The following is a 20,775-nucleotide window of genomic DNA, read 5'->3' on the forward strand; positions in this document are numbered from 1 at the left end:
TAGAACCTATAATACTATCAGCAAGATTATTAAATTAATATTTGCAAATGTTTTCAAAGTGCTGCTAGACTTTAGTGCTGTAGTGACAGCTTCTAGTGTTGATTTATAAATATAAAGGGAAACATAATAGAAAACACCCATACATTTTCTACGTTTTTATTCACTACAATATAAATTATTAGAAAATTTATAAATTACATAAATAAATAATTGCAGAAAAAAAATATGATTAACAAGCCAACACGCCGCAACATCTTCCTAAAGGAATGCTTTCATAACAATATGGGGGGCCAGAATCGACAAAATTAATAAAAAAATAAATATTCACCTCACAATGGAAGGCACAATTTAAAATTAAATAATTAAAACATATCTCACACGTGGAATAATTATAAACAAAAACAACAAAAAAATTAAAAAAATCACTTGTACATATTGGAATTAATTATAGTAAAAGATAATCTTAGAGATACTTAATACAATAATTTTAATTATTTGGTTGTCTGTTGATCACAAGTAGTGTTGCAGACTAAAAAAAATACAATTTTAACATATTCACTGCGCCTTGTGGTCGAAATCAGACTTACAGAGACCTCACGCCGGTGCGCGTTGTGTTACCCATGTATAAAATATGAGGCAAAAAGACCTCAATCACACCAGCTGAAAAATAGGTCCCGCAGTGAATGTGTTAAAGCGAATTCACTCGACAATTTATAAACAATACAATTTATTCTAAGCACTTATATGTCTATATAAGTAAATATTATGTAAAACGTGCAAAATTCAAAATGCTAAATTTGTAAAGGTCAGTGCAGGCAGGTTCTTTTTAATTACTGTATTCATTTTCCACCATAGCTAACGAACCCACATACTTTCAAATACATGGATACTGTTCTAATTTATTACTCTACGGCCAAAGAGTCGTGGCCGCCTTCAAGTTAGGATAATTTTTAATTTTGATTAGTTTCTTTCTGAATGTAAAACAGTCGAAAGTTAAATGTAACTCCAGAGCGGCCACAACTAAACAATCATGCTGTACACTATCTGATTATTAATCGACTAAATGCAACATTAAAACAATTAAAACATTAGTAATTGTCTTTTTATATATATTTTTTATACATTTATGTAACTTCTAAAGTCCTGTACACACTGGTCCTTACATGTTGATACTATGTAATTCTAGTTTATTGCTTCACTTTAGATTTCAGGCACTGTACTTTTACTATAAGGCAAGCATGTCTGGTAATTTTCTTAACTTGGATTATATTTTATTTTAATTTATTACTTATTTATTTAACTATTTCACAAAACAACTTTAATAACAATGAATCCATTGTGCATCTAAAGGAATTGTGATGTTATACAGACTTATATAAATGATTATATATTTTGTAATAGTAGGAGGGATATTAATATAACTTTGGTTTATTCCAAAAAAAAAGAGCTTGAGCTAATTGTAGATCCAAATATTATTGTACTGTTAACAGTTTCATATATTTTTCGGAGGCTGTCGTGGCGCAGCGGCACTAGGGTGCGACTGTAACACGACGGTCCTGGGTACGATACCCACTCGAGGTAATGAAATATTTATCTAAGCTTTTATTTCTTCGCTCGCTCTGGTGTCGAGGCATAGCGTTGATTTCTGCTACTCAACATGCAATGTCTCTAGAATTCTGCAGAAATTGGAGAATGGAGTGCCTTAACACTAGGTTCCCTCTGTGTATCCTGCTGTGTGCGGGATACAGCGTAAAGCTGATTTAATTTATTTATTTTTCTCAAATAGGTAATCCGAAAATTTAAGTACTTTGGATTTTTTTTATAAATGTAGGTATCAATATCCCCACAAGTACAATTTTTACAAACTTGAAATTATGTTATTATGTTAAATTATAAATATTTTTCAATGAAGTGGTAATTTCGTCACTTCAAATTTCTCTAAAAAGAAGATATAACACATAATTTTCTTTACAATTCTCAATCACAATATTAACAATATAATTATACTCAGAACAACTATAAAAGTCTTTTGCATTTAATGTATATATAACATTTGTTAGAAAGACTTCTCCATGTTACTTTAACTCTAAATTTTATTACAATCCTTATTAACTTTCTTACTTTTTTTAGTTTTTTTACTATTTCTAACTAAGTTTATAATGCTCAAAGAAATGATTAAATACCGTTTTGCGTTTATTGATTGATAAAATTTCACAAGTATATAGCAAAATTAAAAACTTAAACATCATATTAATACAGTATAATACAATGTAATAAAATGAAAAAAAAAAAATAGAATCACATAAAAAAAAGTAAAATCACTCTTTTGACCAGCAAAAGAACTAAACTACAGAGGTGGTACTAAGAATGTTTTTTATCTCATTAACTATAACATTATATCCTGACATTAATCAACTAAAAGTAAAGAATAAATGCAAAAAACAACTAGTATTGAATATGATTTTATACATAATAATTCTAGTTTTAAGCAACAACGACATATATTTAAATATTTCAGCTAAAAAGCAGCAGTTTACAAATATTATTACTCAAAAATGCTTATTTAATATTTTTTAAATGTCAATTCAAGTTTTGTAACTCTCCCCACAAAACGTTACATTACTCACGAATGTCCCCAATAATTGAAGCAAATTTTTATTTTTCATATTTTCTTATTATAATTATTTTATATGAAACTAATGTATTTCGAATGGTCTAATGCGTTATTTTAATTAAAGGCACAGAAGCCGTCTTATCGTCTTTATCTAATTATAATTAATGTGGGTGTAGCTAACACAGAAAATATGATTTAATAAAAGTAAGTGAGGAATATACTGTCTTAACTATATGCAATCCACGCTGTTAATAAGAAAAATAAAGGTCAAAACTGTTAGTTATTTTTGTGCACTTGATGAGTATAATTTAGAATTTCAGAATCATCATTCAGAAAATCATTCAAAATTATTAATTTATATATGAATTAAATGCAGAAATCAGAAAATATAATATATAATTTTTATGTTGTGTGAACTACAAACACTTTACAAACTGTCCAGCTACACCCATAGCCAATATTATCTATAATCTAACTAAAATCTATCTTAGCCAAAAAACTACAAGATTTTGTTCCAATATACACAATCAAAAATCTAATTAGTGGTTACTTACCTAATATTTTTTACATGAACGTTTATACATTTCACATTTTGTTTTCACTCTATGGTTTAGTTTCACAGATCACAATGACATTACAACTATTCTATATAGTCTATGGTATAAGCACTGTACTTAGCCTCCATTGAGACCATAGGTTATACCTTATAAGTCAAAACTTCAAATATAATTTATTTCAATTATTTCACAGTGGTAATACATTTTTTATCATAAAGCAGGATAAGTAGAGGAAATTTTATCTCAAGACACTCCCCGCCCAATTTTCGAGGCATGAGTGTTGTGTGGTAGAATTTAACGCCGCGTTGTCTTGTTACCAGAGCAAGCACATGAAGATAACTCATTCCCTCGAATGGGAATCAAACGCACAACTGTCGCGTTTACCACAAATAATTTTGTATATAATATTGAACCCACTATCAGTATAGCAAGTAATCGCTGTACCGCTGTGGGGCCGAACATCAGTTGAGTTTGAACCTCTTTGCTTTGGGAGAGTCTTCATCCTCCAATTCCTCGTTTTGTACTTCTGTATCAGGTAGCGATGGCAGACCCAGCTCGGAGCATCGTTTTTTTATATATCTTTCAAATCGTAAACCCGCCCTAGAATTATTAATTATTTTTTTTAGTACGAATTAACTTGTAATTAAGCTTTATAAAGCAATACTTCATATATTCACTAATTCCATAAAGTCACTCATTCATATTCGTACTAGAATGAAAAAATGAAAATAATTTACATATAATTATTCCCTGACCAGAGAACTGAACCCTCAACTGTCAAGCTGTAGAGTTTATAAGGTTGAACATGCTAATCTCAGGAAATTCTTATTACAAATAAGGAAAGCTAGAATTACATATCAGGGATAATTTCTCTCTATCAGAGCTAATTTGCACTACCCTTAGTTATTTCTAGGAGCTAGTTAAAATATATAAAATAAACTCACTTAGCAACAGGATGCGTATCTTTGTTATAAGTATAACAGTTCTTGAAAACGAGGGCTACGTCTGCCAGAAGCTCTTCATCGGTTTCATAATCCTCGTTTTCCAGCTTGCTTTTGATGGTTGTGAAGTCCATCGGCTGTTCTATCACTTGGAGGTAGTCTGGGACCTTTAAAAATGCAGCGTTTTAAAGTAATGTTAATTTAAAGTTAACAAAATAAAAAAATATGTAACGTTTATTGAAAAACTAGCGGCCCCCGTGCGGCTACGACCACTTGGAATATAGGAATATTTATTAAAGTGTATTTTGAAATGTGTATTTAGAAAATACCGGCCAAGCGCGAGTCGAAATACCGCAGTGTATTCTATGATTGCCACTTCCAAAATTTAAAGTACTTGTAAAAAAGTTCTAACAAGTAAAGCTTATTACACTGTACAAGAATATTTAGAGGATAAATATGTATGGAATTAATATCCATTGAATTGCAGAATAGTTGCCAGCTAATGTATGGAATGCTAACACTAGATTTCCAGGTTCTCTGCCAATCCTGTTATCCTCTCAAAGGTACTAAAAGACAGAAAGTTGAGTGTCAGACATACCTCTTCTATAGATACAGGATCGTGGAACGGCCAACTATCCTTGTGTTTCATCGCATCCCGTACTAAGGCGGTTAGAGCGTCGAGTTGAAAGATCGGCCTCTTTTGCGCTTCTCTTCTACGTTTCTTTGAAACATGCTCTCCTGTAATACAAATTAAAATTAAGACCAAATTAAGAAGTTAATTTAATAAAAAAACAAATCTAATGACAATGTATGTTACACATATTGTATTAAAAATAAAATAATAAATATATATTGAATATAATAACTAAAACGACGAAAGCGACCGGCTGGTCGTGGCGCAGAGGCACGAAGTGTGACTGTAAACGCGACTGATTGTGGGTTCGATCCCCATTCGAGGATATGAAATATTTATTTAAATTTATATTTCCATTTTCGCTCTGGAGTCGCCGCCACGTCTGGAGTCGTTCGTTCTGAATTTAGTCCGAGATAGTCCAAGCATCTTCTTCATATTCTTCTTTTTCCGAAGCGTTCACGTCTCGCAAGCGTAAAGAAATATAAGAAACACTAAAGCTCTGACTAGTCGAATGGATTCATTGATGTTTATGTTTCTCCATATTTTTTATTTATGGATGATTTCGAAATAGCTAGATGTCATGTGATACCTTCTGCATAGCTTCCACTGTATTACTTACCGCAACTCTCTAATAAAAAAAAAGAAATAACTGTATATAATTCACTTACCATGGCCATTTGTGAGTGTCTTAGATCGTCTTGTACCATTTACCATTTCTTTGGATCTAAAAATCAATATATTCTATACAATTCTAATTTAAAATATTATTTTATACTTTGCTTAGGTATTCTATAAAATACCTAGATAATGCATGCTGGTATATTGTTAGCTCAAATGTAGGAATATAGATCTATTTATTTTACACATTGCTTGTGGAATAGTAGGTACTTTATACAATACATAGGAATTTTCTTCATTACCTAGGTAAATAGGTTTGTAATGGACAATAAATAGGAGATATCTCAAATTCAGACTTATATGGCTCCAGTCGTGATAAAGCGAGAAATTAGAAAAAAAAACTTACTTTCTTCCTCTTTTCGAGGTTCCATTTTGCATGGGCTCCTCGCTGCCTCGAGGTTTGCGCGTTTTAAGTTTAACTAACGCCGTATTATATTCACTGTCTTCGGAATCTGTAGTTATAAATAATAAAAATATATATATTATCAGTTAAAATAAAAAATATATATTCTGAAAGTGTTGTTATAAAGCCACATGGTTGTATGGGAGATTAAATATGAGTTAAGATAAAGGAACGATATCATTGCGTAGAACAAAGCTACAAATGGTTAGTGCTTTTTACAATTTCAATGAAATGGAATAACTTTATAAATCTGTCCATATCCCAAAAGGTGTAATAAAATAAACTAAAAATATTTTAAAAAAACCATACATATTTCTGTACTATAATATTTTATGGCATTAAAACCAATAACGAAGTTACTGTTAAATGAAGTGAATGTTAGTGAAAACTAAAATATTTCCATAATTTTTAACAAGAACAAAAATAAAATATATTAAGAAAAACTAAAGTCTCTTTTCTTCTACTATACTATAAAACAGCTGTAAAGACATTCACCAATAATATCATAATCTATACTAATATTACAAAGCTGAAGAATTTGTTTGGTTGAATTCCCTAATCTCAGGAACTACTAGATCTAATTGAAATTTATTTTAGTGCTGTCTAGTCAATTTAAAGAGGAAGGCCATACATCACATCATTGCGTTTCAACACCAACAAACAACCACCAATTGACATTTAAATGGAAGATTATCATGCTGTTGAAGAAGAATTAATGAACAGTGTATATATAAAATGTGGAATTCAGCAACAGATGAGACGAAAGAAAAATATAGAGATGGCGAAAAGGAATTTTTTATAACCTGTACCTTTTACCGATAAACAAATATTAATTAATAAAGTTTAGTTTAAACTTACGTTTTTGACGGTTTTAAAAATTGAATATTATATATAAGTTTGTATAAATCTTCTCTTTAATTCAAAATAATGACTTAACAAACAAATTAACACAAATCCACAGTTAAATGGAAGATCATCATGCTGTTAGCAAAGAAGAATGAAAGAATGAATGGCTGGATGAAAAATGTACGTGAATTATGGAGCCCATCAATAAATGAGACGAAAGCAAACCTTTAGTGCCGGCTGAGAGAAAAAGTATATATTCCTTTTGTTAACAAACAAAAATATTAACCACAAAAAAATATTGGTCATTCATGATAGTGTCATAGAAAGATACATGTTATATATTTTATGATACGTTCAAAGTCGTAAATAGAATAGTTTTTCTATAATAATCAGCCAATAAAAAAATGGTATTAATTCAATACATTCTTAGCATTAATAGAACCAAATTATTATTTTTTTCTATCAGCAAGCACTCAAAAGTGATATAAGTTCAGTAGTAACCACCGAGCCAATGTCGTACCGGTCGACGAACGTCGGTCGCGGGTTCGATGCCGGTTGTGATGTGTTCGCGCGTATTCAGCTATGTGCGACAAGGCTGCTTCTGCGCAGCGACGGCGACCGCCTTCTTTGTAAATTTTATTATAATAATAAAATTGTATAATTCACTTATAATAGTATTTTGATGTAACGGGTCGCTTTTCGTTGGATACGATACGCAATAGATATAATTTTATGTTTCTTGCAAATATGTTTATTTGAAAGAATATTTTCATTACTCCATTCTCAATATCATTTCCACTACCAAACACACAGTACTCAAAATCCAAAACGGTTTTAAAAATATATATAGAAAGTTTATAAATATTGTATGGTTCTCTCTGTCAAATAAAATATTATATTAATAATAAACTCTACTTTCTACTCGTCTATTCCATTCTCTTGTATTAACCTTCATAAAAAAATATAAAAAAATATTTTTTTAGTGTTATATAACACTAAGAAAACGAAAATATATACAAAAAAACCTCATACCTTTATTACTAGTACAGGAGTCGCATATGAACCGCCGGGACAGGCGCAGGCGCGGTGCGGCGCACTCCTCGTGGAAGCGCGCGTCGCAGCTCCTGCACGCGGCTGCTAGCTCGCCCCCCGAGCCGCACGCAGCGCACACGGCGCACGCGACCGCGCTCAGCGGGCTGTCGGAGTTGGAGCTGATGGTGCAATGTAAAACTTAGTTATATTTGTATACCGCATATAGCGAGGTAGGCAGAGGATGCTAATGTTTTTTTCGATTTCTAGAAGCATTGCGTGTTGAGTGGCGGAACTCGACGCCGCGCTTTGCCTATTATTATATGTCCTCGAATATGGAAATATAAGTATGTACAAGTTGGAGAATAGCTTTAATTGATCACAACATAACTACGAAATTCTACAATCTGGTTCTGGGCCATCTAAAATTAACTTCAATCATTCAATATTTCAACATCATCTATTCAACATTTTACAATCAACATGCATTTGGTAAAAAATGTACATTTACCTTTCGTCCAAATCCTCTTCGGCACTTTCTCCTGTATACAATTTTCTTCTTTTCCTTGGCGTTTTCTCCTTTGGCTTACATTGATCACAGAACCAATCACCTTCTGGTACTTTCTGTAAAGACAAATGATACAATTGGAAATTGAAACATACAAAATCAAACGTAACATTAATCTTTAGAAATGTTTTTCTTGAAGTTAATGTTGTGTTACCATTTACTGTTGTCAAATTACGAAATTCAATACGACGAATTCAAAACGAATGAATTTCGACGTAGCTTCATGAGAACGTATGGTTTAGTGGTCAGGGTGTTTCAACGGTGGCAAGTGGCACAGGTGCAAACTTAGCTTTATTTAAATCTTTGTAAGTTTTCAAAACAAAAATTTTCCAAAAGTTGCATAATACTAATATATGTATGTATAATTTTAATCTCCTAAATAGCATTTTTATTCCAAAGCCTAACCAACAATGAGTTACGGCAGTATTATGTTAATGTTTTAAAAAGTAATATTTAACATACAATACCTTTTTCTTTATACCCAACTGTTTGCGTGAAACAATAAAATACATCTAAAACTTCAAATTATAATACACAATCTCAATATTCTCTATTTTGGTTAAAATAATATAATTGAAATTGACAGAAAAAAAATGTTGAACATAAAAGAACGTTTATTTAAGTTAATTGTTACATTAAGACAGAGTGTTAAGACACCATTTTCCGCCGAATTCTGGAAACATTTGAGTGGCGGAACTTGCAATGAAACGAAAATATACATTTAAATAAATAGTTAATTTTTTCGAGGAGGAATCGAACTCACAACCAGTCACACTTTCTGCTTGGCCTCATATTTTCAGTTGTTAGTAGTAATATATTCCTATAATTAAGTTTATTACTATAACAAGGTATATACACTTTACACTTAAAGAGACAGAACTTAACTTTAAGACACTATATTCTCCACTTTTCTCTAAATTTTGAAATACCTCTATAAAATTAATCTATATTATTATATAAGACCACATATATAACATAACACTCACCACCAACTTAGGTTTGAGGCAGTACAAATGGTGCCCCTTGTTACAGCCATCGCACAACAACATGTTGTCAGGATCGGCTCGTCTCCGGCACAGCCTACAGGAGGCGTTAAGGACGCTGGCGGACCACGCCACGCTGCTGTCCAGGGACAGTACGTGGAGAGCTAAGGAGGCGAAACTCTGACACTCCATGAGAGAGACCTCCCATCGCTCCAACGCGTCTAGTTCTATTGGTTTGTTTTTAGCTTCGCGGTCTTTGCGTTCTTTATCGTCGAGGCCTGTTGAACAAAATATTTATGAATACAATATGTTTGAAATGGATGAAGCAATGAGTGGATTTTTAACTATTGTAACGTAAATACGCTATTTTAATATAGGTAATTCTATAGCTGCATCCTACAGTATTTCCCATTTTCCGTTCAATTTTCAAACGAAAACGATAAAATGAATTTATTTTCCCATCCATTGAGTGGGGATCGAAACGTTTATGGTGATTATAGTCAAACGCATTCGCGCTGCGCCACAAAGGTGCAAACAAAATTAATCATAACAAATAACGTTACGTAGTTATGAAAATTGTACTTAAAATTTCATTATTTACATTTTTCATTAACCTACCCCAAAAGTGATTAAACAATCTATGAAACCACTCACCCAAAGGTCTCTTCAAATACTTCTGATGTATTGACTGTGCAACTTGTAACAGAGCACAAGCTAAGCCTCTGACGACGTCGGGCTTCGCCCCGCAGTCCTCAGGCTCCAATTTAATACCATTCACTTTGGGCGTCTCGAGCCAGTGCCCAGGATCTCGGTACCTGTTGTGTGGTATTGATTCTATTTCTGTTTTATCTATATCTGGAATATAAAAATTATATTAGATTTTGTTAAAAAGAATATATGCTAATGACCAAATTTATAAATAGTGTTTTTATACTATTTAAGAAGAAAAAAAAAACAAAAAAAAATCAAGATCTCAATCTGGATATTGCATCCAAATGACATATTTAAATTTAAGTTATTTTATAAAAAGCACATTATTGAATAATAAAAACATTAAGAAAGCAAAAAAAATATTATAATTATATCAAGATCACTTGAAATACTACAACCTGAAAAAAAAAAGAAAGAGAAATAAAGAAGAAAGTAAAATAAAGAGTGCAAATTCAAATAATCACTATTTATTTCCCAAATACATAAATTATATTAATTATAAAAAAATATATTCACCATCAGGCAACCTCAAACAGCCATCAGGCTGATGATAATCATCTCGGAAGTGCTTGCCGGGCCCCCAGCTCAGGTATTCCGCCTGCTTGTCGTAGCCTCGTAGCATTATAGTACCGCGCCACGCTTCACGATCCTGAATGGTGGGAATAGGTTAAATTATTGATTTAGTCACTAATCAAGAAGAGAAAAGAAACTGTATTGTTTTTCATTACTGACAAAAAATATAACATTACAGTATTCTATGGAATAAAGTCTAGACTGAAAGAAATTCATACTTAGATCAGTATATAACATGACATAAAGAGTGTCCCAGAATAAGCTTTGTTTTTTGCCAGCTTTCAGTAGCACCTTTCAAGCAGGTTACTAAATTTATGTTCATTCAGATGTGGCCGCACTGAAGTTGCTGTAGATGGTTGCGCAGATTTAATTAGCATTTTTCTTACTTTTGTTTATTTTCTTAGAGCATACAATGCGCAAATGTTCAGAAAGCCTAACTTTATTGCGGCCACGACTCGTCAACCATATGGCAAATGAGCTTGAAAAAATCTATTCAACCATAGTCTATGCAACAAACTAACTAACCTTCACTTTCAAAGCACCCAAGCAACCATGGAAGATCTTCTCCTCCAACTCCAGGATATGGTCACGAAGGGAAAGCTCCAGCGCCTCTGACACTGTGCTGTCAGGGGGCACATTGAGGGAGGGCTGTATGCGCTTTTGTCGCGTTAAATGTGAGTGTTGGGGCTGAGGCTGTTGTAAAAAAAGTAAATAATACTAATATGAGATAGTTAGAAAGAATATTTTTATAGTCTTCATTCTTTCCTTTTTGCCTAAAGTATTTTAAATATTTACATTTTAGAGTCCACTAAATCCCAACTACACAACATACATTTTAAAAACTGGCTTAAAAAATTGCTTTCAAAATTCATAAACAGGGAGGACCTAGTATCAAGATAATCCTTCTCCACTTTCTGTTAAAATTCCAGATCATATAGAGTTCAAACATTGCAGGTGGAGTGGTGGAGCTCAATGCAGAAATCTATGCCACCAAATATTTCATAACTTGACATAAAATTGAACCCATAACCAAAAGACGGCCTACTTACTCATAAACAAATACTTACTAATGCAGCATTAGGTGTCAACAAATGTATAGGACATTTCTTAACATATTCCACAATATTAGCTTTATCCAGCTCCAATGATTGTCTTAACTCATTTTCTCTTAAGCCTCGTTTGTTTAGGGCTTCTATGAGAGCCTCGATTTGTTCCTCTGTATTATAAACCCACCACTGCGGTCTGTAGTCACCCTGGAATTAAATAAAATTAAATATGTACATATTTAAGTTGATGAAAAACAAGTAACGAGGCCGTCGGGGCGCAGCGGCACAAGAGTGTGACCCATTTGAGGAAGTGGAATATGTTTACATTTCCATTTCTTCGTTCTGGTGTCGAGGCAAAGCGCGGCGTTGAGTTCTGCCACTCAACACGCGGAGTGTCTTAACACTAGGTTCCCTCTGCTTACCCTGCTGTGTGCAGGATATAGTATGAAGCAGATTAATTTTTTTTATAAATATATTTTTATGAAACTTTAGTCAGACACTAAAGATAAAGTTTATTTAGTAAGACTTACGCTCTACAAGTCTACGCTCTATCAATTTCACAAAACAACTAAAAAATCTATTCACAACAATCTATCTTACACATTTCCATATATAAATATAAAAATTAGATATGAATCCACTACTCTTACCTTTCCATGTACATAACACGTATCAATATGCGCAGTACACACAAGTAAATCCCTACAATGTTGCACGGTCGCATCGATGCCGTTTAGTTTAGTGTTGAGTCCATTGAGGTTAGTAAGAGGTTTCTTTGGTGAACCTCCGCGGGAATTAGATCCTGATTCGTTTTCTTTATCACTGCCCGCTTAAATTAGAATAAATATTATTAATAGTAGCCACGACAGCCAAAGATAGCTGAAAAAATATTGCTGTCGTGGCGCAGAGGCATTGGCGTGGTGGGGTAAACGGGACGGTTGTGGGTCCCATTCCCATTGGGGGGAAAGAAATATTTAATATTTTTATTTTTTTGTTCTGGTAAGCACATTACTAATATTTTTTTATAAAACCACAAATAATATTCTTTATAACATCATATTATACTGCACTACCTCAAATCAAAAACACACCTGTCTCCCTCTCCCTCTCAGACTGGTACAATTCCGTGACGTAAGCCATGACGTCATCCCTTTGCTGAGGGGGCGGGGGTAGTAATTTATTGCGACAGGGCCCCCGGGGCTCCGCCCCCGCCTCTACGAAGAGACCCGCCACACGTCTGGTTAGCCAATAACGGCGGTAAGCGCGGTCGGTGCCTGAAATTGTTTTAGAAATTAATTAATGTTCTTTCTGTAATTTAAGAAATATATATTTAATATTTTTAGATTCTTCCGTTTACTATATATAAAAAATATGAAGAGACTATATACATGATGGTTGTGGGTACGATTCCCATACACAACACGTGGAGAGTGAGGAACGAAATGAGTGTCCTAATGGGGACAGAGTTTCTTAACACTAGATTCCCAGGTTTTCTCTGCCTGTACTGCTGTGCGGAATATAGCATGAAGCTAAAAAAACATAGTAAATTAATAAGACTTACCGACGTAAGTATTATAATCAAAGAGTTGACCCTGCAACTCCTTTATCTTCTTCTCATATTCCTCCTTCTTAACCTCGCTCTCCTTCTTCAGTTTCTCTATTGCGTTTTTCAATTCTTCATCTGCTGCCCTCGCTTTTTCACCAGTTAACTTTTGTTCTTCTTTCTTTTGTGCACTCTCTTTTCGGAGTTCTACACGAGCGGCTGATAGTTGCGGTTCACGTTTACGTTCGTTTATCTGTGAAAAATATTTTTTATTTAAGTAACAATATTAAAAATATATCAACAAATGTTATCCTGATCTGATCCTGCACAAGCGAGCAGCTGTAAGCGAGACAGAAATATTTAATATTTTCATTTCCTCACTCTGGTAACAAAGAAAAACGCGGCGTTGAGTTCCGCCATTCAAAACACAACACCTTCAGAATTCGGCATAAAAGGGAAGGGTCTTAATGGGCATGGAGAGTCTTGACATTAGCTTTCCAGTTTCTTTCTGCCTACCCTGCTATAAGAAATCCTAAAATCAAATCTACGCAGCCATCCACATCTAACGACTCCGAGACCGTCGACCTCCGAGCCACGGCGGTCACGACTTCGAGACCGTACTGTAAACCATGATTTTTTTTTAATTTACTCACTTGTAATGTTCGTAAAGCATGTTTCAAGTTCTTATATTCCTCCAATTTCTCCTCTATCTGTTCACGCACTGTCGCATATGTCATTATTTGGTTCATAAGGCACTGTAGGATTTGGAATTTGTCATCTGAAATAATAGCTTTATTTCTATAAGACTGATTTTAAAAACTTTTAGGTAATTCATAAGATTTATAATAGAAATATTGCAGAAAAAGATGCATTGTTGTTAAAGATTAAAGATACAAAGTTTATAAAATAAAAAATATTATTTTATATATAATGATTACAAGATTTAATATAATGATCTACACGTTCTAAGCCATAAGTAACATTTCAAGTAGAAATTAGTTTTTTGTTGATGTCATATTTTTTTGCTAAATCAATTTCACTTTACTTATCATAGAAATGTGTAATATTTTCATCATCAAAGTGACGATATATAAGTATGTACATATGTATGTGATACCAATAGTAGTGTACAAGTTTGGATACCTTGTGCATGGGTATCTCAACCAGATGTCTCATCGGGAACTTCAGCAGTAGCCATTTCCATTTGGAAGAATGGGAGGGGTGAATGGTTGGCGGCATACAGTGGATGGAGAAAACATATTGTGATGTATGGTGGGAAGAAAACGAGAGCGGAAGGGCAGGGATGGGCCGTACATACCAATGGGCATCTCGGCCAGGTGATTGGTGCGCAGGCGGCGCAGCAGCGTGGGGCAGTGCGCGCGCAGGCGTAGCGCGGGGTCGTCGGCGCTGGCGTACCCGCCGCGCTGGTGAAGGCGCCACGCCGCGCAGCGCGCGCCCGCCGCGCCGCCCGACGACAGCAGGTGCAGTCTGCAAACCACAAACAATTATATAGTTTTTTTTATTTTCTTCACGCTGTATTTTACATAAAGCAGGAGAGATTGCAGTTTCCATGTTGTATATAATATACCAGTAGTGGTTAAGAAGACACATGTTAAAGTTATCCTAATGGTTCTTCCAATAGTCTATGTCTCCCAATACAAGTCTCTCAAAGCTTGTACAAGTCCATAATAGAGCAAATATATCCTAACTGTGGAAAAAAAGTGGAGGAAGCTAGTAATGAAACATATTGTTCTCCACACATAAAAAGCACTAGTATTTTACATAATGATTACATACTATCAATTAAAATCAATTTATAACAGAGATTTTGTTAGTTAATAGTATATAGTACCCACCTCAGCACCTCACTAACAGTGGTGGGGTCGAGTGGTAGCTTGCCAAGTGGAGTACCCAGGTATGTGTGTGCCCACTTCCCCGCTTTGGTTGCTAGTTCTATTGATCTTTGTGTATTTGTACTGCCTGTTGGCGCCATTTCTGGAAAAATGTAATTTCTAATGTTAGTCAAAATTAAAATAGCTGATTTGTAGATGATACATGAAACGTTCTAAGTTCACAAAATAACTGTGGCTGCGGGTACAGTAGGTTGCATGTAAATTATTAATGTGTAATATAGCCTAGTGCCTTTCAATATATTTTTCTATGCGGAAAAGTAGTTCCCGAGAATAGTGCATTAAACCAAACAAACTCTTCAGCTCTATAATATTATTATAGAATATAGAGAGTATAGAAAAGCTTCTTATCTATACAGATAGTTTAATAGAAGTATAGTTTGTATAAGATAATTAAAGTTATGAAATTCATTTAAATTCCAGATAACTCCAAATTAACCAAAGACTGTTTACTAATATTTATTATTACAATATAATATTGTTGGCATACTAGTTAGTGTATAAGAGGGTAGATGTAGATGAAAAGACTATAAAGGCAGTGGAATTGTGTCAAATGGGGGCAGTTGCTTGTAGGTTCCTGATTGAAAGACAATTCGTGTGAAGTATTGTTTTTGGGTGATACATATCACTTATTGTAATTACGTAGAATCTCTTTCCGAATACGTTAGAAATATATAGACAATATGTGTTCTTATCATGTTCTTTTAAAAACATTAACTGCTTCCAATTTCTAACAATATAATAATTTTATTTCATTTAGAAAATACAGACATACACACCAACAGATTCCTGTATCCCTTTACTCTCATTATACTCTTCAGCTTCATCCTCTTGCAATGAGAATATCGCCGAAAGCAACATTTGTACTAATTCACTGAACATCCAAGCATTTTCCTTGGCTATTAAGGACTTCCTGAAGGTCTCCAGGTCTAGGTCATTATGAAACACGTCCTTGACCTTCAGAAGGTCGGAGAAGTTGTTGACAAACTCCAAGACTGAGAGAAAATCTCCGAAATTCTTGTGAGGAATGCCTTCCATATCAACTGGTGTTCCTTTCGGTAGAATCTATAAAAGAATATAAATTACAGTACAAGAAGTACAGGCTAGTTCTTAAAAAATAGTATAAACTGGTTTAGGTAGGTATAGGCCAATCAAGGGATGTTCTTCTCTAGACAGCCAATGTCACATCTACACAATATAGAAAAGGTATGCATCATATAAGATTACATTTAACATGCTGATCTAATAATTTTGTTTACAACCAAAACCAAATTTTTCATAAAAAAAAAATTACTGATGCTACAATATATATAAAATAATTTAAATGGATAAATTATTTTTCTTTTAAACATTCAATAACAGTAGATATAGTTCTAATTAAGGGGAGAAATATATATACAGGGTGGAAGAGGCAGCGCTTCTTTTACTGAAACTGCATATAGGGTAAAATATTTCAAACCCAGAATTAAAAAAAACAATCAAGGTACCTCAACGGTTTGGACGTAGGATTTTTCTTTCATTTCACGATTTTTATCTATACCTGTATTTCGTGTCACGCACACATACGTATGCGACGTTGCCGCTTTGACAGGTAAGTGTGTGCGTGCCTATGTTATACTTTACAAATGGCGTTTTATTTTAAAACGATAATTTTATTATTTATTTTGTTTGAAAAAAAAACTTTTTCATTTTTGAGAATTATTTTTTTTCCGAATAATATTAGGCTTTTATAGAGTAGTTAAAACTGTGGTTTCATTTAAAGTGGCGCTGACAATTCCACCCTGTATATATAGAAACATATAGATTTTATAGATTTTTTCATCTTGGATTTCAACTTGGTTGATTCATTTAAACATTTTTCTATTAAAAATTAGATTCATACCTTATGATCTTCCAACTCTTGATCATCTTTAACCTTCTGCCATTCCTTCATATATGCCAACAGCCTTGCATTCTTTTCCTTCTTTCTAGCTTTCTCTTCTTCTTTCCGCTGTCTCATCTGATCCTCTGCTCTCCGCATCTTCTCCGCCAACTCCTGAGCGGACCTTCGAGCTTCAGGATTCATGGGTGTTTTAGTTTTGGCTGTAAAACAAACACAATAATTAATAATATTTGGAAAATAATGTTTAAATATCATAAATATATAGCTCTTGTAGTATAGTGGCATAAGTATGTGACTGTAAACGAGAGGGTTGTGAGTTCGTTTCCCACTTGGGGATTTATTTTCTTGGCTAAGGAAAATGTGTCTTTGAGTGCTACCAATCAACACAACTCAAAATGCCGCAGAAATTAGAGTGTCTTAGAACTAAGTTCCCTCTGCCTTCTCTGCTATATGCGAAATACAGCGAGAAGCTAAAAAAAAATAAAACATACATGTAGTTACCTTCAGATTTGTTTGTTTTCTTGACAAATTTGTCCATAGACTCCTGCCTACCTTTTTTATCTGGACTAGGTTTCTTTAGAGACAGTGATTTGGATGCTGATCCTGGTCTTGGCATTTTGGAGGATGTGGGTGGTGACATACTGTTCTTCATTAGCTTCTTGGACGAGGGGAAGTCTGGTGGACTGCCCGTAAATATCTGATCAAAATTTACTTTGGCTATGTTGTATTTGTCTATTGCTGTACTCTGTAAATATGATTTTTTTTTATTATTATTATAAAATTATTTATATTACTAAATTTTAATTATATAATAATGGGATTATTTGTCTATTTAGACAGTACTAAAAAAAAATCTCTAGTTTGGCACTATAAAAACCAGATGGTTTGATGATTTTTATAACTGTAACATATCTCACGATTTACTTAATTTATAACATAATCCTTGATTGTTGAATTGAGTGCCACCACTTAACACTTAATGCCTGCAGAATTTGGCAGAAAATGGTTAACATAAGTTACTTAATGGGAACAAAGCGTCTTAAAATCAGGATCCCAGGCACCCTCTGCCTACGCTTTTATAATAAGCTATTAAAAAAAACCTTAGTATTGGATGTTGTTGCTATACATGCAGTAACTGTTTATCTTTAATTAAGTTTTTCAAAGAATTATATTTAGAGGGTGCTGGAATATTGTATGTTTCAATCTACTGGTTTAAAAATAAACAATTTATACATTCAAGTTACTAGGTACTTATTTTGTTTTTTTTAAAATGCTAATAAATACTTAAGTGTCAATAATTATTGTCAAAAATTTATGTTAAAAAAAAGATAAAATAAAATAAAAATGAATAGTACAGGTATTGCCCACAGCTAGAATTAATGTTGTAATTAAAATTTAACTATGCATTTTTTACTCTACAAATATCTGTTATTATATTCTTTATTGTACATATAAAAAAATAGTAAAAAAACAGTTGAAAAGTTATGTTTACAATGGCAGGCTTATTTCTGAAAGAAATCTCTTCCAAATTATCTAATTATCTAATATAATTTTAAGCAGAAGATGTTCCATTATAAAACTTTTTGATGTGATAATATAATAACATAGTGCTATAACAATGTATGTGTTTCATACATAACATATATGTTTACCTTAATCCCCATAACAATGCCAGGTGCAACAAATTGTTTTAGAAACAGCCTATTCTTATCCCTAGTATAGATTCCTTTACGACGTCGCACGCGATCATAAGGCGCTGTGCCAATCTGACCTGCAGCTGCTGGGTCCTCATCGAATTGTTCTACTTCATAACAGTAGGCTGACGGTGGGAGCATTACATTGCTGAAAAAAAAAATATAGCTTTAAGTATTTACATATACAGCAGAGAAGAAGAATCCTTTTTTAAAGTGTTATTACATATAAAAATTTGAATGTAGGGAGATTTTGACCCACACCGCTTGAAAACCATTTTGGACTGTTTGCGGGTTATGTTTTCTATATTTTAGAGAATAGTTTTCTTGACAACTAAAGGTTGCACTTTTTAATCAATTTCTGTCTTTGTGGAGATTAAAATTTAATGTTTTTTTTGTTAGGTATTTCAATGAGGAGTATGATCACTATTTAGTAGTATTTGAGTAATAAATATCTTATTAATAGATTAAAAAGACTATTTCATACGTTAGAAAGAAATAGAAGTTCATTATTTCAACAAAAATATTAAATGTATCATACATAAAAATAAAAGCATACTATATGTTTTTTGGAATTAAATTATATTTTAAATATAAAACACAATATACTCTATATACATTTAAGATACATAATTATAAGTACAAATTACTATAGCTTGAAGTACTGGAGGATGTGGTAAATAAACTTATGAGGAAAATTTTGTTGAGGAACCAATAATATTAATTTGACAACTGAATAAATTTTTAAATAATTTTTATCATAATTTAAAATAAGTTATTATATTTGTAGGTTTTCAAAGTACAACATTATATTGCTTATTATTATTATATTGCTCCTATTAGAACAGCTGTATTATTGTTTTTTTTTATCTTTATCTATAAGAATTTCAACACATAATTTATCAAAAAATAAGTTTAAAATTTGTAGTCTTATTCTTTTATAAGTAATTAAAAAAAAACTAATGATAATTATTGGCCATGAAACAAATTATTCTTATTAGGTGGTATGAGAAAAATTTTATTTATATTTTTTTGCTAAAATATTTTATGTTTTTGTAATATAATATGTTTGAATAACATAAATTGATTTTAGTTTAAAGCATTTAAAAACACATGAAATGTAACAAAACAGTATCTTATAATTAACACATACCTATCTGGATGTTGTTTTTGTGCAGTAACAGATAGTATGTGGGCCTCACGCCATATATCACCCTCAAGGCAGGCTTCTACAGTTTCTCCTACAAAGAATCTCTCTCTCACAAAATTAAACAGATCTTCAGACATTTCAGCAAAAGAACACCTTTTGGTCTTAGTGGCCAAGTATAATATTGGTATTCGAAGCTCCATGGGAAAATCTTTGAGTGATCTGCGGGCAGCTTTCTCACTTTCTAAGGCTTCTGCATAAGTCAGGTTATTCTTCCCCGTCATCTCACATGTCCACACCATTGAATTGACCAGTATGATCCTTTCGCAATATTCCCTGTGAAAATAATAGCGAAATATTGAATAAACATCACCAAGATATGACGCGCACCGATAAAATTGTGAAACGTTGTGTCACGCTCGCGTAAGTGCACAGCCTACCGCGCGGAATCAATGTCAACCGTCCTTTTTACATACATTTTGTTTTAGATAATAGTAAAATGCGCGAAAATTGTATTCCTCTTATTACTTACTCATAATCTTTAAATATCTCGTCGGTGATCTCGCAGTGGAATACCTCATCGTCATCCCTCAAGTATTCCGACACCGTTGATTTCTCAAAGGCTTTTCTTTTTAACAGAGGCATGTTAAGAGTTTGCGGGTCAGGACGGTGGGAAAAAGTATCTTTACAGGTTTTACAATAACACTGTTAATTGATCTCACTTAACTTCTACCGACGCATTGGAAGCGGTAATATTTGTTGTAAAACATTAGTGTAATATTAACAATTATCAAGATTATCAAAGTGAAAATTGTTGCGTGGTTTCGGTTGACAAGCCAAAAAACGGCGCGCTAAGCGCTTCTTTTTACGCCAGAAACATATGAACTGTGTGGCTAACACAAAAAATCTAACATTTGCAAGATGTAAAAAAAAACTACCCACAATATTAAAATTATTGTTTTTGTAGTTGCTTATTTCATTAAAAAGAGCTTAAAAGAATACTGAGTTTAATACATTAA

General features: G+C 33.0%; 1 protein-coding gene across 6 annotated transcripts; it reads right to left on the reverse strand.

Moving 5' to 3' along the window:
* Positions 1-142: 142 nt before the first annotated feature.
* On the reverse strand, positions 143-20,639 carry Acf (ATP-dependent chromatin assembly factor large subunit). Of its 6 annotated transcripts, none has more exons than XM_085189095.1 (26): positions 20,289-20,639; positions 19,763-20,092; positions 18,571-18,760; positions 17,471-17,663; positions 16,919-17,118; positions 15,816-16,101; positions 14,983-15,121; positions 14,445-14,614; positions 13,780-13,904; positions 13,145-13,379; positions 12,675-12,857; positions 12,234-12,412; positions 11,605-11,790; positions 11,063-11,230; positions 10,481-10,613; positions 9,908-10,108; positions 9,257-9,531; positions 8,738-8,755; positions 8,214-8,326; positions 7,706-7,884; positions 7,194-7,298; positions 5,771-5,876; positions 5,415-5,470; positions 4,711-4,850; positions 4,116-4,279; positions 143-3,771 (listed from the first exon to the last, which is right to left on the reverse strand). In XM_085189095.1, the coding sequence occupies exons 1-26, from the start codon at positions 20,399-20,401 to the stop codon at positions 3,633-3,635; spliced, it is 4,326 nt and encodes a 1,441-aa protein (XP_085045221.1). In that variant the 5' UTR covers positions 20,402-20,639; the 3' UTR covers positions 143-3,632. The 6 variants fall into 6 exon arrangements, with proteins under 6 accessions (XP_085045221.1, XP_085045219.1, XP_085045218.1 ...); XM_085189093.1 differs by having other exon boundaries at positions 7,194-7,295; positions 17,420-17,663; XM_085189092.1 differs by having other exon boundaries at positions 17,420-17,663.
* Positions 20,640-20,775: the final 136 nt, after the last annotated feature.

The sequence above is a fragment of the Heliconius melpomene genome, chromosome 8 (genome assembly GCF_056956725.1).
Source record: "Heliconius melpomene rosina isolate 202511_hmr_F chromosome 8, ASM5695672v1, whole genome shotgun sequence".
NCBI classification, from domain to species: domain Eukaryota; kingdom Metazoa; phylum Arthropoda; class Insecta; order Lepidoptera; family Nymphalidae; genus Heliconius; species Heliconius melpomene.

Coding starts and splice junctions, on each gene's coding strand:
- Acf (XM_085189092.1), bottom strand. CDS start 20,401: ATGCCTCTGTTAAAAAGAAAAGCCTTTGAGAAATCAACGGTGTCGGAA. Junction 14,615..14,982: donor ACTGTTAGTGAGGTGCTGAG/GTGGGTACTATA, acceptor TGTGGTTTGCAG/ACTGCACCTGCTGTCGTCGG. Junction 4,851..5,414: donor GACACTCACAAATGGCCATG/GTAAGTGAATTA, acceptor TTTGTATTACAG/GAGAGCATGTTTCAAAGAAA.